The sequence below is a fragment of the Micropterus salmoides genome, unplaced genomic scaffold (assembly GCF_014851395.1).
Source record: "Micropterus salmoides isolate LMB-PRFRI ecotype aquatic unplaced genomic scaffold, ASM1485139v1 Ms_hic_scaffold_7, whole genome shotgun sequence".
Classification (NCBI taxonomy): domain Eukaryota; kingdom Metazoa; phylum Chordata; class Actinopteri; order Centrarchiformes; family Centrarchidae; genus Micropterus; species Micropterus salmoides.
The window spans coordinates 17,956,974-17,970,672 of NW_024044459.1; the positions used below are offsets into that span (position 1 = coordinate 17,956,974).

The 13,699-nt window shown below is 40.0% G+C and overlaps 1 protein-coding gene across 1 annotated transcript; it reads left to right on the plus strand.

Moving 5' to 3' along the window:
• The first annotated feature begins 1,803 nt into the window (after positions 1 to 1,803).
• On the plus strand, positions 1,804 to 3,568 carry cldn5a (claudin 5a). Its single transcript, XM_038704228.1, has one exon. It carries the CDS (start codon positions 2,054 to 2,056, stop codon positions 2,699 to 2,701), a length of 648 nt encoding a protein of 215 aa, XP_038560156.1. The 5' UTR covers positions 1,804 to 2,053; the 3' UTR covers positions 2,702 to 3,568.
• Positions 3,569 to 13,699: the final 10,131 nt, after the last annotated feature.

A 13,699-nucleotide genomic window follows, 5' to 3' on the forward strand; every position in this document is an offset into this window, starting at 1 on the left:
AAGAGTGAACAACACAGTAATTTTAGCTGAAATAATTTAAATATTAGCAGGAAACTGACATTATTGTCTTTCAGGTGCCACAGTAACAACATCGTAAATACATTTCATGCAATAAAAAGTTTATATAACAAATATTTCATTAAAAAATGCATTTAAAATTAACTGATTGTGTTGTATGGGTGTGTGTTTCTGCACATTGGTGTCTTTGTGTGTAAATTAATTTTAAAAAATTGTTTAGGTTTTGCATGGATAGGTATACACAGAGGAACCTGTTTTGCACTCTCAATTTCTTTGTAACTTTTCAGTAAGTGTGTGTGTGTCCACGTGGCCCATTTTAGCTGAAAATGTTGGCACATTTTGTCTTTTTGGTTAAGAGGGCTACAAAACTACTTAAAATGACTATTTTAAGTTTTTTGAGAGTCTGGCAAAACATCTTTCATCAACAGTTGCTTTGTTGGTAAGCTTGGTTATAATTGCTTTATCACCCTCATTGGTGATGAATGAAATTAACTATGTCAAGCTCACTTTCCAAAGGATTTCTCTGATGTACTTCATGAAGGCTGTGTCCAACCCACTACCGAAACCTCAGACCAATCAAAACTTTTGTTGCATGTCAACTGTATTGTAGCAACAATTCAAGATCAGTAATTATGAGTGGCTGTAAAACTTTAGAGCTCTATGAAGCTCCAACCTTATTTGGCTTATTTTACAGGATGTAAGTTCTTATATTTCCATTGTATGCCACTCAATTCCACTTTACTGCTTTCAGGTGAAAATGTGCTTCCACTACATGTGGCCTTTTGGAAAGTCACTCATTACTTTACAGATTAAGATTTTGCATAAAAAAAGGATATGATGACTTTTAAAATATTGTAGCCTGTGGATTGCTATAAGCCTACAGCTATCCAATAGGAAATAAAGCATTTTAAATGAAATTAATTTAAATAAATTGATTGAAACTTAAATAGCCTACAACTTGATCGCAATAATAAATATATTAATTATTTTAGCAAAGTATTATTACACTGTAATAGTGCCACTTCAAAATATATTATGCCTAGAGCCTAAGCATGTCCTGGAGTAAACATACGGGCTATGTGGATTTCCTTTATAAATGTAAATAGGCCCGCATAAAAGCATGATCTAGGGCACTGGACAGAATATTCTGTTAACCAAATGTATCGTTTACGGGGGTCCTGACAAGTCATTACATTTCACAAAATAGTATTTACTGTGAGTGATGAGATTAGAAGTAAGATCAAATTAATTTAAAGAATGAATGAATGAAGACTATTTTTATTAACACAAAATATTTCGTAATGATAAATCTTTACCATCAAAGGGAGTCTTGTATTTTAGCTTTACCAAGGAAACAGAGGATCAGAGTCTCTAAATACACAGAGGCTGTAAAAACTGCTGACAATTTAAAAGAGAATGCATTTAAAATTAATGTGATCTTTTCTTTTCTTCCTTATTTTCTGGCATCAAGTGGATGTGAAATCGTCGTTCTAGGCCATAGTCCTGTTCCACAGACAAGTGGCATTAGCCTCCATGTCAGAAAAACCAGTAACAATTGCCGGTGCATTTCAGCTGCTCCATACCCTTAACACACCCACCTTGCGCCTTCACCCCTCCTGCCCCCATCTATTCATTGTAAATAACTGTTCAAACGCACAATGAGCTTTGGACCGCTTTATTCAGCCTCACAACTTCCCTGCGTTTTCATTGGTCCCTTGAGGATGCGGCGCCAGCTGATTGGAGGAAAGTTTCTTCTCGACTCCGCACACCCCCACCCCGCAAATATTCGTGGTCCGGTGCTACTGTGATTCCAGTTGTTTTCACATCTACTCACCAACAAAGAGGCTGAGAGCTGCTGTACCTTACATCTCCCAGTAAATGTGGTGAGTTATGCGCAACTAACGACTGGCGCTCCTGAACTAGGTCGAGGCGAGAACGAAGAAATAAAGAGCAGAGATACCCCTTACTCTCAAGAAGATATTAGGGGAGAGTTTGAAAAGTTTCAGACAGACTTGATTGAAGGTAAAGAGCGAAAATGGTGTCTGCCGGACTGGAGCTCATGGGACTATCGCTGTCGCTATTTGGCTCGCTCCTGGTGATGGTTTCGTGCGGGCTGCCCATGTGGAAGGTGACGGCTTTCATCGAAGCCAACATCGTGGTGGCTCAGACTATCTGGGACGGCTTGTGGATGTCGTGTGTGGTGCAGAGTACGGGCCAGATGCAGTGCAAGGTGCACGACTCCGTCCTCGCCCTCAGCCACGACCTGCAGGCGGCCAGAGCGCTCACCATCATCTCCGCGGTGATGGGCGTACTGGGGCTCATGGTTGTCATCGCTGGGGCGCAGTGCACCAACTGCCTCCGCGACGATAACGTCAAAGCCCGGGTGGTGAACGCCGGAGGGGTCATCTACATAATCAGTGGTCTGTTTGTGATGGTGCCCCTCTGCTGGATGGCCAACAACATCATATCGGACTTCTACAATCCGCAGGTGCCCGCATCCCAGAAGAGGGAGATCGGCGCTGCGCTCTACATCGGCTGGGCGGCCTCAGCTCTGCTGCTGATCGGGGGAGCGCTGCTGTGCTGCTCCTGTCCCTCCAGCGGGAACTCTGGATACTCTGCAAAGTACGCACCGACCAAGAGAACCACGCCGAACGGGGACTATGACAAGAGGAATTATGTGTAGACTCATAGCAGGTGGTGCGTAAAAATGACCTGCAGCTTTTGAAAAACTGGTTTTGACGGAAGTTATCTTTGCACCTGCAGTTTTCTTTTTATCTTTTTTTTTTTAAATCTGAAAATCATTGGAAGCTCCTCTGCTGTTTTTATACTGACTCTTCAACGCGCTCGGACCACAAATTCACAAATCATTTCTGTATTTACAGGAGATTAAAAAAAGACTTTCAACTACAAGAGGTAGCTCACGACAAAAGGAGTATCTTTGTTTGGTACCTACTTTTGTAAGTCTAAGAAATCATAGTAGCTATTTTGAATTGTTTACCATTGTATCTGCAAAGTTGATTTTTCTTTTCTAGAGGACCTCTTGCCATCGAATATATGCACTGTTTTTTTGCCTTGATGTGCATTGTCAGCACAAACTTGTACAGTAACTGAGAATTATTGCACTCCCACACATTCACAGACCCATTTCCTTTAGAGGAACCACGCCACTCTTTGAGAACTCGCAAACAAGCAATGTCAGCAAACAAAACAGGAAGAAGAAAAGTGCAGACATGTTAAAGGCACCATCTAAGACAGGCTTTTTTATGGCGGCGACTTTCAGTCACATTTTGGACCTGTAGAGTCCGGAGAGCCTGTGATCTATAGGTCACATCATGACATGTTACAGTCCGTTATTCGGTTGCACTGAGCACCTGCAACGTTTTTGCATCATTGTCACTGCAGCAAGTCTTTTCTTTTCAAAACATTCTTTGAACAAAGTTTGTTTTCTGTTGTTTTGTTGACCTTTGATGTAATGATTCATTATTCTTGTATAGGAAGATGCAATGTTGTTTCATTTTATTAAGATTAAACTCAATATATTGTCTGAAAACCTTTAGTTAAAGTGTGTTCTTCAACAAAACAACTGAGTGCCCTCCTCGGCTGTGCGTAATGCGTGCTGTTCCCACCATGAATCCATAAACCCCCAAGGCGGGAGAAAGTATTTTGGTTAGCCATAGAAATCCAGATGACAATACCCATTCAGCTAGAGTGGGGCTCTGCTGTTAAACTCACAATACTCCACAATCTCCACCACCCCATTCAGACCCCCGCACTCCCTCCCTCCTCCGCAGTCAATGAAAGGCGTTCAAATATGGAGAAGTTGCTGGAATCGTCTTCCCGCAAGTCACCCTATTCATTAGTCGTCACAACCCCATCTCCCTCCATCAGGGCGGTGCTAAGATAGATGAGTTTCGCGACAAAAGATTACACACCATCACGTTCAAGCAATTAGTTTATCCACAGCTGCTTCATGGGCACCACATGTAGGCCTATCCACACACTGGCGATAAAGGTATTGAAGTTAAAGGATTGTTTAACTTGTGACAACAAAAAACACAATTACACAAGATATTTCAGTCTATGAGCAATGGTCATCTGGTGTAAAACTGTGGCTGGATTACAAAAGCTTATCCATACTTGCTTTGCTGGTCACTTAAGAATCTTAGCAGGTCATATGCTCTCTTAAAAGTTGAAAATATGGTCATGCAGAGAGTCTGAATACAGTCAGGGGAGTGTGTGATTACTGATCTCCACAAGATAACCTAATACATGTCTATCAGCTGTTTTTGTTCTACAGTAAGCCACCTGTGTTATCTACCAGAGAACAAAGACTCCTTCCTATTCATTTACATTTTACTGCAGGGACATAATATTTAAATTAAAATCATATATAGCTGCTAAGTCTGAAATTTTGGTAATGACGGTCCACTAACTCAGAGTTTTCCATAGTTTTAAACCCTATCTCACAGTCAATGGATGGAGTTTGCTTAGTTGCAGTGGTAGAAGAAGTATTCAGATATTTTACTACATGTAACTATCTGAATACTTATTATTTAGTACAAGTGGCAATAATACAGTGTAAAATACTCTGTTACAAGTAAAAGTCCCGCAGTCAAAATATCCAAGGCTACTTATAAATTGTAAAAAAGTATTCATTATGCAGAATGGCCCATTTTAGGATCATCTAGCCTATTGTATGACTGGATGATAATTAGTGATGCACTGATGTGTTTAATGTTGCAGCTAATAAAGGTGTGGCTACTTTTATTTACTCTAAATACTGCTGGGTAGTTTAACATATAATAATACGTCATAATTCACTGATTTCTGTTAATAATCTGAATCTACAAAGTAATCAGTAACTTAAGCTTTCAAACAAATGTAGTTAAGTTTAAGTGTGTTTAAGTTTAAGTTTTCCTCAAATGTAAGTCGCTTCGGATAAAAGCGTCTGCCAAATGAGTAAATGTAAATGTAAGTGCAATACTCGCCTCAAAAATGTACCACAGTAGAATTATAAAGCAGCATAAAATGGAAATACTCATGTAAAGTACAACTAGCTAAAAATTGTACAAAAAAGTGTAGAAAGACACACTTACACACATACATTACACCTTACATTCCACTAGACTCTTCAAAACCTCAAGATAAGCCAGGCCATTATCATGTCAAATAATGTTGTTAATAATCAGCTCTTTAGCTGCTTTAGTGCTCCATATTCAAGTATTTTAAATCTGGAATTTAAAAAACTGCTACTTGTATCTCTGCTTTCATACTTACATATTGTGATACAGCTGAAATACTTTATTTACCCAGCGTGTTGGGCTTCAGTGCAGCTAAGAGATAGTGTTGTTCAAACTTTTTGGATCGTAACTGAGGGAAATGCATCTGTATGACTAAATAAAGTGAAGTTTTCAAGTTAAGAACACTGTGACACGTGATTTTGTCAGTATTGTATGGCACTCGCAGTACAGTTACCTATAGTAGGGCGTTCCTACTTTGGGGTCTGTATGGGTTTTTCTACACAAAGGCACTCCGTGGAAGGTCCTGTCTGGTCCGCCTCAGTGAGATGTTTTTGTCGGATTGTTAGTTCCAGTCCTCTAGTCACCGCACAGAGGGTGACGAGGAGCAGGGTGTGTGTGTGTGTGTGTGTGTGTAGGAAGAGTTGGGGGTTGCACCTTTAAAAAGGCCCTCATTCCAATAAGGAGAGACGCAAACAGGGCCAGCGACGTCACTCAATGGGCGCTCCCCATGGTAACCAGCCAGGACCTGCAGTTATGTGGTGGTATGGATGAGCCTAATAAAAGGCCTGGCCAGCAGACATTCCAGCAAGCATGGACACACACACAACACACACACACACAACACATATACACACACACACACACACACACACACACACACACACACACACACCAGTCTAGAAGATGAAGGAGGGATTTCCTTAAAGCCTCTAATGGTCACTGTAAAAAAGAGCTGTGACAGCAGAAACACAATTGTTTCATTGTGTTTCATTTTAAAAGCAAAGTTTTAGTTTTGCCATAAATGTTGCCTGTTGGAAACACACACACACTTACTCTGGACAAAGGGCGTAAACATAAACACTTGAGAAATGAATTTCATCTGTGTTGCTGATATCACAAGAATGCCTCATAGAGATAGATGACATAACACACAGAGAACCATTTTGACCTCTAAACTTGACCTCCTTCAGCCCGGGGGAGCAAAGTCCACGTGGTTAAGGTAATGTCAGAAGTAGGTCAGGTTGCGTGCAGATTTCACATTTGTGCTGCTGCCAGTCAGAACCATTTTTTCTGGAGGTTGGGCTGAGCTGGGGAGTCATGAAATGAACTTTAAACTCTGAATCTGGCCATAGGTCAGGTGAGTCGAAAGTCACTTCCCTCAACTGACCAGGCATGATCTCATCGACGCAGAATCCCCCACATTTGATAGGGTTCACAACCCTCAAACCTGCGAGCTCCAGGCCATATGGTCATCTCATGGAAAGTTTGCCATTTTAAAGTTTTTATTTCATACGTTGATTCTTCAAAGCAACCATGACTGTATCCATGCACATAAGACACAAAATAAAGGAGACGTTAATGAATGTTTTTGTTGATTGACTCCACCTTACATCGGAGCCAGCAGGTGCATACAGCCTACAGACGTGCCAGCTGGATGGAGCTTACTCACAGATAGTAGAGCCAAGAGTCAGCAGGTGGTTAAACGTGAAGGACAAATGTGGCTTTGTGTACAGAGTTAAAGACCCCGTGAGCCATTTGTTTGAGAAACAATGCAAAGCCTAGTTAGAGGTGAGAGATGGAGATCAGAAAAAAAAACACCATGTTCTTTTCTCCCCACATGTCCACAAAGTTTACAGCTTGGTGACTCACGAGTTTTTGTTGCAACCCAATAGCACAACCAGGCTTCCTGTGCAGCGGACAGCGGAACAGGAAACAGGAAGGAACATGGAGGGTGTGGGGGAGGAGGAGGAGGAGGAGGAGGAGGAGGAGGAGGAGAGGTGTGGTTGTGTGGGAGTGAATGGAATTTGGTGGTTGGTCTGAATCACCCCATGACAACTTCACATTTTGGAAAAAAATTTCAACTTTCTATCACTTGTGATTAACCATTTCATGCAAAAGAATCAGTATATAGAGACATGTCGTTTTCAGAAATTAGCATTTTGGAAAACAAGAGTTTCACATTTCTTTTGTAAAGAGGAATAAAATCAAACGATTTATTTACTAAGATCATGAGATCATGTTTCCATATATTATATCATCACGAGGAGGCCATTTAAAAAAAGATACATGGATGAAGACAATTAAGTGAAGCACAAAAACCTGCAATTTTCTGTTTTTTTTATCTCCTAACTGAAGTTTTTGCACTCTGCCCCAAACTCCTCAGAAACACAGTATCTAAAGACATAATTACTTTACATGGCATCGGCCTGGCCTCCAGCCCCACTGTAAGGAATCTCGGAGTTATCTTTGTTCAGGACATGTTCTTTAACTCCCACATAAAATAAATCTCAAGGACTGAAAGAGCTCATAGTACCTTACTACCCCACCAGAGTACTGCACTCCCAGAATGCAGGGTTACTTGTGGCTCCTAGTCTCCAAAACGAGAATGGGAGCCAAAGCGTTCAGCTTCCAAGCTTCTCTCCTGTGGAACCAGGTTCCAGTTTGGGTTCAGGAGGCAGACACCATCTCCACATTTAAGAGTAGGCTTAAGACTTTCCTCTTTAATAAAGCTTATAGTTAGGGCTGGCTCAGGTGAGTCCTGAACCATCCCTTAGTTATGCTGCTATAGGCCTAGAGAGGAGACTTCCCATGATGTACTGAGCTCCTCTCTCCTCCTCTTCCGCTGAATGCATTCTGATCCCATTAATGCATGTTACTAACTTGAATTCTTCCCTCTCCCGTTGATTTGAGGTTTCTTGTCTGTCTCCTTCTTTCTTTCAGGTGTTTCTGCCTCTGTAAATAATATTACAAACAGTACGGTCTAGACCTGCTGTGTATGAAAAGCGCCATGAGATAACTTCTGTTATGAATTGGCGCTATATAAATAAAACTGAATTGAACAACTGAACATGTAAAAGCATGTGTTAACTTGCACAGATACACACACACACACACACACACACACACACACACGTAGGTAAGCTGGACCAGACAAAGCAGTGAATGACAGCCCTCTGCTGAGATGAAGAGGAGGCATGGCAGCATGAGGAATGTCTTGGTGGGATCAGGAGACATTTCTGATTTGGCATGGTGAGCAAAATGTATAGGATGTCAGTCTCTGTCTTCCGAGACCAAATTAAAAAAAAACTTACATGGAGGGCTCACCACACCATTTTAGAAAACCGTTTAAGCACAGAGGACACAGGTAGTGTTGCTTTTAGCTGCAGCTTCTAGAGGTTATTTGGACTCACATATTAACGTAGGATATGGCAATCAGTGGCTAAGTACACAAACAGCCTGTCTAAAACACAAACAGGATCAGGATTTCAAGGTGTACTAAGTGCATTGTTTCCACACTAATTGCATCTTGCAGGAAAACTCTTGCTTGCTATTTTCAGAACTGTTGAAGACACAAAAAGTAAACGCGTGATATGTGAAAAAGTCACATTTGTAACAAAACAAAGCAAAAAAAAAGCTGTTTTATTCTTTTTCTCTCTGAGCTCTTTCCTCTGTCTTTGTGCATGAGACCGTAGTGCCGAGTATTTTCAAGAATGAAAGTTTTAGTGCATGTCATTGACTAAAAGGAGTCCAGCATGACTGAGCCCCCTACCACTGAGAATGAATGGGAAAAAAACACCCTCATCACACCCGACTGCGGAATGAAGCTGTTGTGTTTCAGCCTGGCCTCCTTCAGTTTTCCTCCCAAGCATCCCGGTGTCTGTGTAAACCTACATTTAATGTGAATGAGGGGGCAGCTGGGTTTTCCCCACTGTGGCTGTGTGAAATGTGAATTTATTAAAGGATAGCCTCTTGAGACGCATCATCTCATTTTCAAGAGGGTCCTGTAAACACAAATACAGAATACAAAAGACAAATCATAAGCAAAAACATTACATAACGTACATTACAGATACACATACAAAACTCATTCATACACAAACTCACTCACCAACTCACACCGACCCCTCCCACTAACCTAGGTTTTTTACTCAAAGTTAAATAATACAAGTAAATAATAAATAAATGAGAAAATATGACATTTTAACAGATAAACAAATGAACAGAGGACTGAAGTTAACTTAAAAGTTAAAATCATAAACAAGTTGTGTAGGAATAGGGATGATCTGAAAAAGCGAAATGAAGTTACAGATCTCAAGGAAAGAGGAAGATCATTCCAGTCCCATGGTGCTTTATATTGAAATGATCTACGTTCAACTTCTTTATAAATTCTGGGTACAAAGAAAAAGAGGTATTGCATGTGTCTGAGTGGATATGAAGATCTGCATGGAATCAGATGCTGTTTTAAATAGGAGGGACAGTTAAAATAAACACATTATGTGCAGAAAACACATAACACATAAACATACTCCATCTTAAATACAGAAGCAATAACTCCTGGAGTCTAAAACAAAATATTAACTGACATGATAAAGACCAGCTTGACTACCTTATCTTGAAGATATATAATTCTGTGTTTACACAGTGCATTTTCTTAAATCAATTTGTGTTTGATCCATTTACCACACAGCAAACATGGGACAATGTAATGTTCAGGCAGCGCGAGGATACAGTGCAAAGAAACAAGGAGGGACAGATGGTTATTGGGGCCCCCAAGCATGTTAATCTGGCCATACAATAACCGATACTTACACAGGATTTATAAATAGTCACTTCTGACTAATGTAAAATGCATCAGGGTGTTATAAGACAAAAAAATCCTAAAACATTTGGATTGCCAGCAGTTTTTGAGCTCAAAGGTTTAATGATTGTCACATGTATCTGAAGCTCACTAATATATATTTCATTTATTATTTTTATTATTTATTGTTATTTTTCATTTATGATAAGCTAACCAGGTGCTCAATCAATTTTGTTAAATGTGGCGTCACAACCTTTCATCTCAGCATTGCAATGGATTATGGCTGATCTGTAAATGATTATTTAGTCATAATTTATGAACTTATTTATAAAGGACCATATTTATGACAGGTGGGTCAGTGGCTGTTTGGTTAATTAGATGTTTGGCAAAGTGTAAAAGCATAATGAAGTCATGGTTCTGTACAATTTGAAGAGTTTGTGGTTTCATTAGCTTGTCTCTAAATGAACACATTTAAAAATTCATACACATCAGAAGTGAAAACATTAATAAACAGTGCAAGTTGAATAAAAATGAAATAAATGATATACTAAATATTTGATAATGTATTGAACTGACAACTTATTTCAGTGGCCTTGCAGTACATGTCTGAATTAAACCTCGAAGAGAAGAGACCGAATCAGGGAATAACACCCCAACTGTGAGAGGGCTCCAGAGGTTGAAGGTCACAGGGGTTAGGGGTCATTAAGGGCATCTGTTGTCTGACAGGCTGACATGAAGCTTCCAGCAGCAGCAGGGCAGCAAATACAGGTTTAAAGTGAGGATGTGCTAATTGTTTTTGATAATTTTAGTGAAATGTAAGTTTATATATTATGTTTATATGGTTTACCATATGCTGAGCTTGTGTTTGTGACTGAGTTTCTGTGTATATCTCTCTCTCGATCTACATGTGTATGTGTGTGTGTGTGTGTGTGTGTGTGTGTGTGTGTGTGTGTGAGCATCCTCTCACAGCATGATGGGGAGACGGGCAGAAACGGTCAGCTGTAGTTCTTTGTCTCCGGCTGTCCAGTAAGGCTAATCCCTCCTGGAATCTGAGTATTGTTAGAGACGGAGAGGCATGAGAGATGAAAACAACTGAAACTGTTTCAGAAAGATGTTGAGAAAAAGGAAATGGAGCAATATGTCTTAATTGTTTATGGGAAACATGACAAGACTTCCCTTAGTGTCAAAGTGCACTGTCCACTCTTAAACGTGGAGATTTTACACTTGAAAAGGGAAAATAATTCAACTTCAGTCACAACAAGACTGTTTTTATTAACAATAACACTGGTTAGATGTGAAGAATATTACTGTTCACCATCAAAGCAGAGGTTTTGGGCAGCCGGTGGTGTTAAATAAATAGCTGGGATCACCAAAGCGATTCATCTATTGGGGATCAGGAATGTCTGTATGCTAGAGCTAGGCCGGTTAACGGTAGTGGAAAACAACTAAAGTACATGTACTTGAGTACTGTACTTAAGTACAGTTTTGAGGTACTTGTACTTTACTTGAATTTAAAATTCACTTTGGAGGCAAATATTGTACTTTTTGCTCCACTAACGCTTTAATTACTTTGCATATTGAGATTAATAATAAAAAATATAAATCAACAAATAAATGACAATGTAATATTAAGCCATTAACTGAAATATTTTTGCAGAAAAAACTAATCAGAGTTCACGTCACAAAGTATTTTTGTCTTATATATATATTTTTTATAAAGATCCCCTTCAGACATGTTTTGTATATGCAGCAATCGTGTAAAAAAATGAATAGAGGCTGATATATGGTATGATTTATGTAACTAAAATATGAATATGTGCATCAGTCTAAAAAACATCCAGTATCAGTCGGCCCTACACTCTGTCCCAAACTGTATTGGCAAGCCAATATTTTGAGAATTATAACTCTCAACTATGTTATTAATGAACATAAGCCTTTTTACAGGAATTTGTATAAATAATTTCACGTTATCCATAAAATAATGCATCATAAAGCCAAAAAATACAGTATCAGCCGTCCATCACTGCATCATTACCCCCATGAACATCCACTAAAGCTCCACTAAGCTGCTCACCCTGGAGGAGACTGTTCGAGTGTGAGGCCTTTAGAAATGCCGCTCTGCACATCTACACATTGGCTGGGCGATCCTGCCTTTGGGGGTATGTTTCCCTCACCGAGTGTGTGTGTGTGTTGTATGCCACATTCCTCGGATGCAGAGCGGCGGAAAGGGCAGTGGCCCCACTTCACCAGAGGTGCAAGAGGGGGGATGGAGAACAAAGTGATTGATGGCTGAGGGGGAGAGGGCCAAATGACGGGCTGAACAGGTGGATCTCTCACTCATTCTACTGCAGAGTCTCTGCTCATTGACCAGGTAAGTGTCAGATGACTGAAAATAACAGGTGTTAAGGCTGAATACTGTCCTTAACAGCTAGCAGGTGAACATTTTAACTATGTATTCTTGAACAATATATCAGAAAACCTAAACTAAAACACAAGGCTCAAAATTCACACTTGACCCTGAAAACAGCAGGTGAGAAAACAATCTCACTAAAGGCTCCATCTAGTAGCATCTTTTGGATGCTTTTGATCATATTACATGATCTTCATCCGCGTCAGGATTTTGCCCAGGTGTCATTAAATCAGAGCACTTTAAAGTAAGACTAACTTTTGAAACAGGAAATGAAACAATCTTCCTCTTACAAATAAAAAGTTTAATTAAAAAAAACAAGACAACCTTTGCTCATTTACAGCCACAGCCTGGCTTGTTCTGGTGTGACCAGTAGGCTTTAGAGGCTACTGTTAGCAAACTTTAGACAGATATCAAATCAAGTTTATTGTTACATATACTCTACAACACATAGCGAAATCCGTTCATATTGCTGCGTAATGGACATTACTTGATAACTTCACTCCGATTTCATTTGTGCTAATGTTGTACTACGTTTTAGCATGTCAGATAAACAATCCAGTGGTTTTAGTCACAAAAGTAAATACATCAGGCCAAATTATGCAATATAACTGGCACGTGTGTTTCCAAGGGGAAAAGTGAACTTTGAACCTCACATTTTAATGAACCTCAGATTTTTTGCACACGGTGCTCAGAAAAAAGTTTCAACAGTTACACCTTTATGACAGCGGGGCAACTCCATCTACTGATGACGATCATGTGATGTAACCAAAAGCTCCAGAGCAGCTATTAAATGGACCTTTAATAGCAAGAGCAACAACAACTAAACCATGTTAAAAACTCACCAGAAACAAAAAAAAAATGGGAAGATCAAAAAAGAAAATAGTGAAACAAAAACAAAGAGGCCATGAAGAAGCATGTATCAGCAGTTCATGATAATGATGTTTCTTCCGTATTTCTGCTAACTGCTTCCTCTGAGGCATTATTTCTCCTGGATAACATCACTCTGCTGTGACTGTAAACAATATCATTATGGATGTACATTGCAAGCAGCACGATGCAGATTAGGGCACGTTTCAGTCCGTCCGAACCTTTCCTGTAAAAACCACCCAAAGACCCTTCCCTCTGAGGGTCATGATCTCATCCTGATCCAGGAGTGATAAGGATCTTAATTACCCCGCAGAGAGCAGCTCAGGCCCCACATTTCCAGTCACTCTCTGGGCCGGCAGCAAACCTCCATAGTTTTACAAGGACTCACAGAAATACAGTGAGAAAGAGCCGTTTTGCTTTCTGTGGAACAGCAAGCTGTGCGTTGGCAAAACAAAAGATTGGATCAAGATGAAAAGACTAATCAGTTTGGATCACTCTCTGCGCCCACGTCTGCTGTGCCAACAGCCAACACTCTGCCAGATCTTTGTGTTATGACGACTGGAGAGAAGTTCAACTTCCTAACTT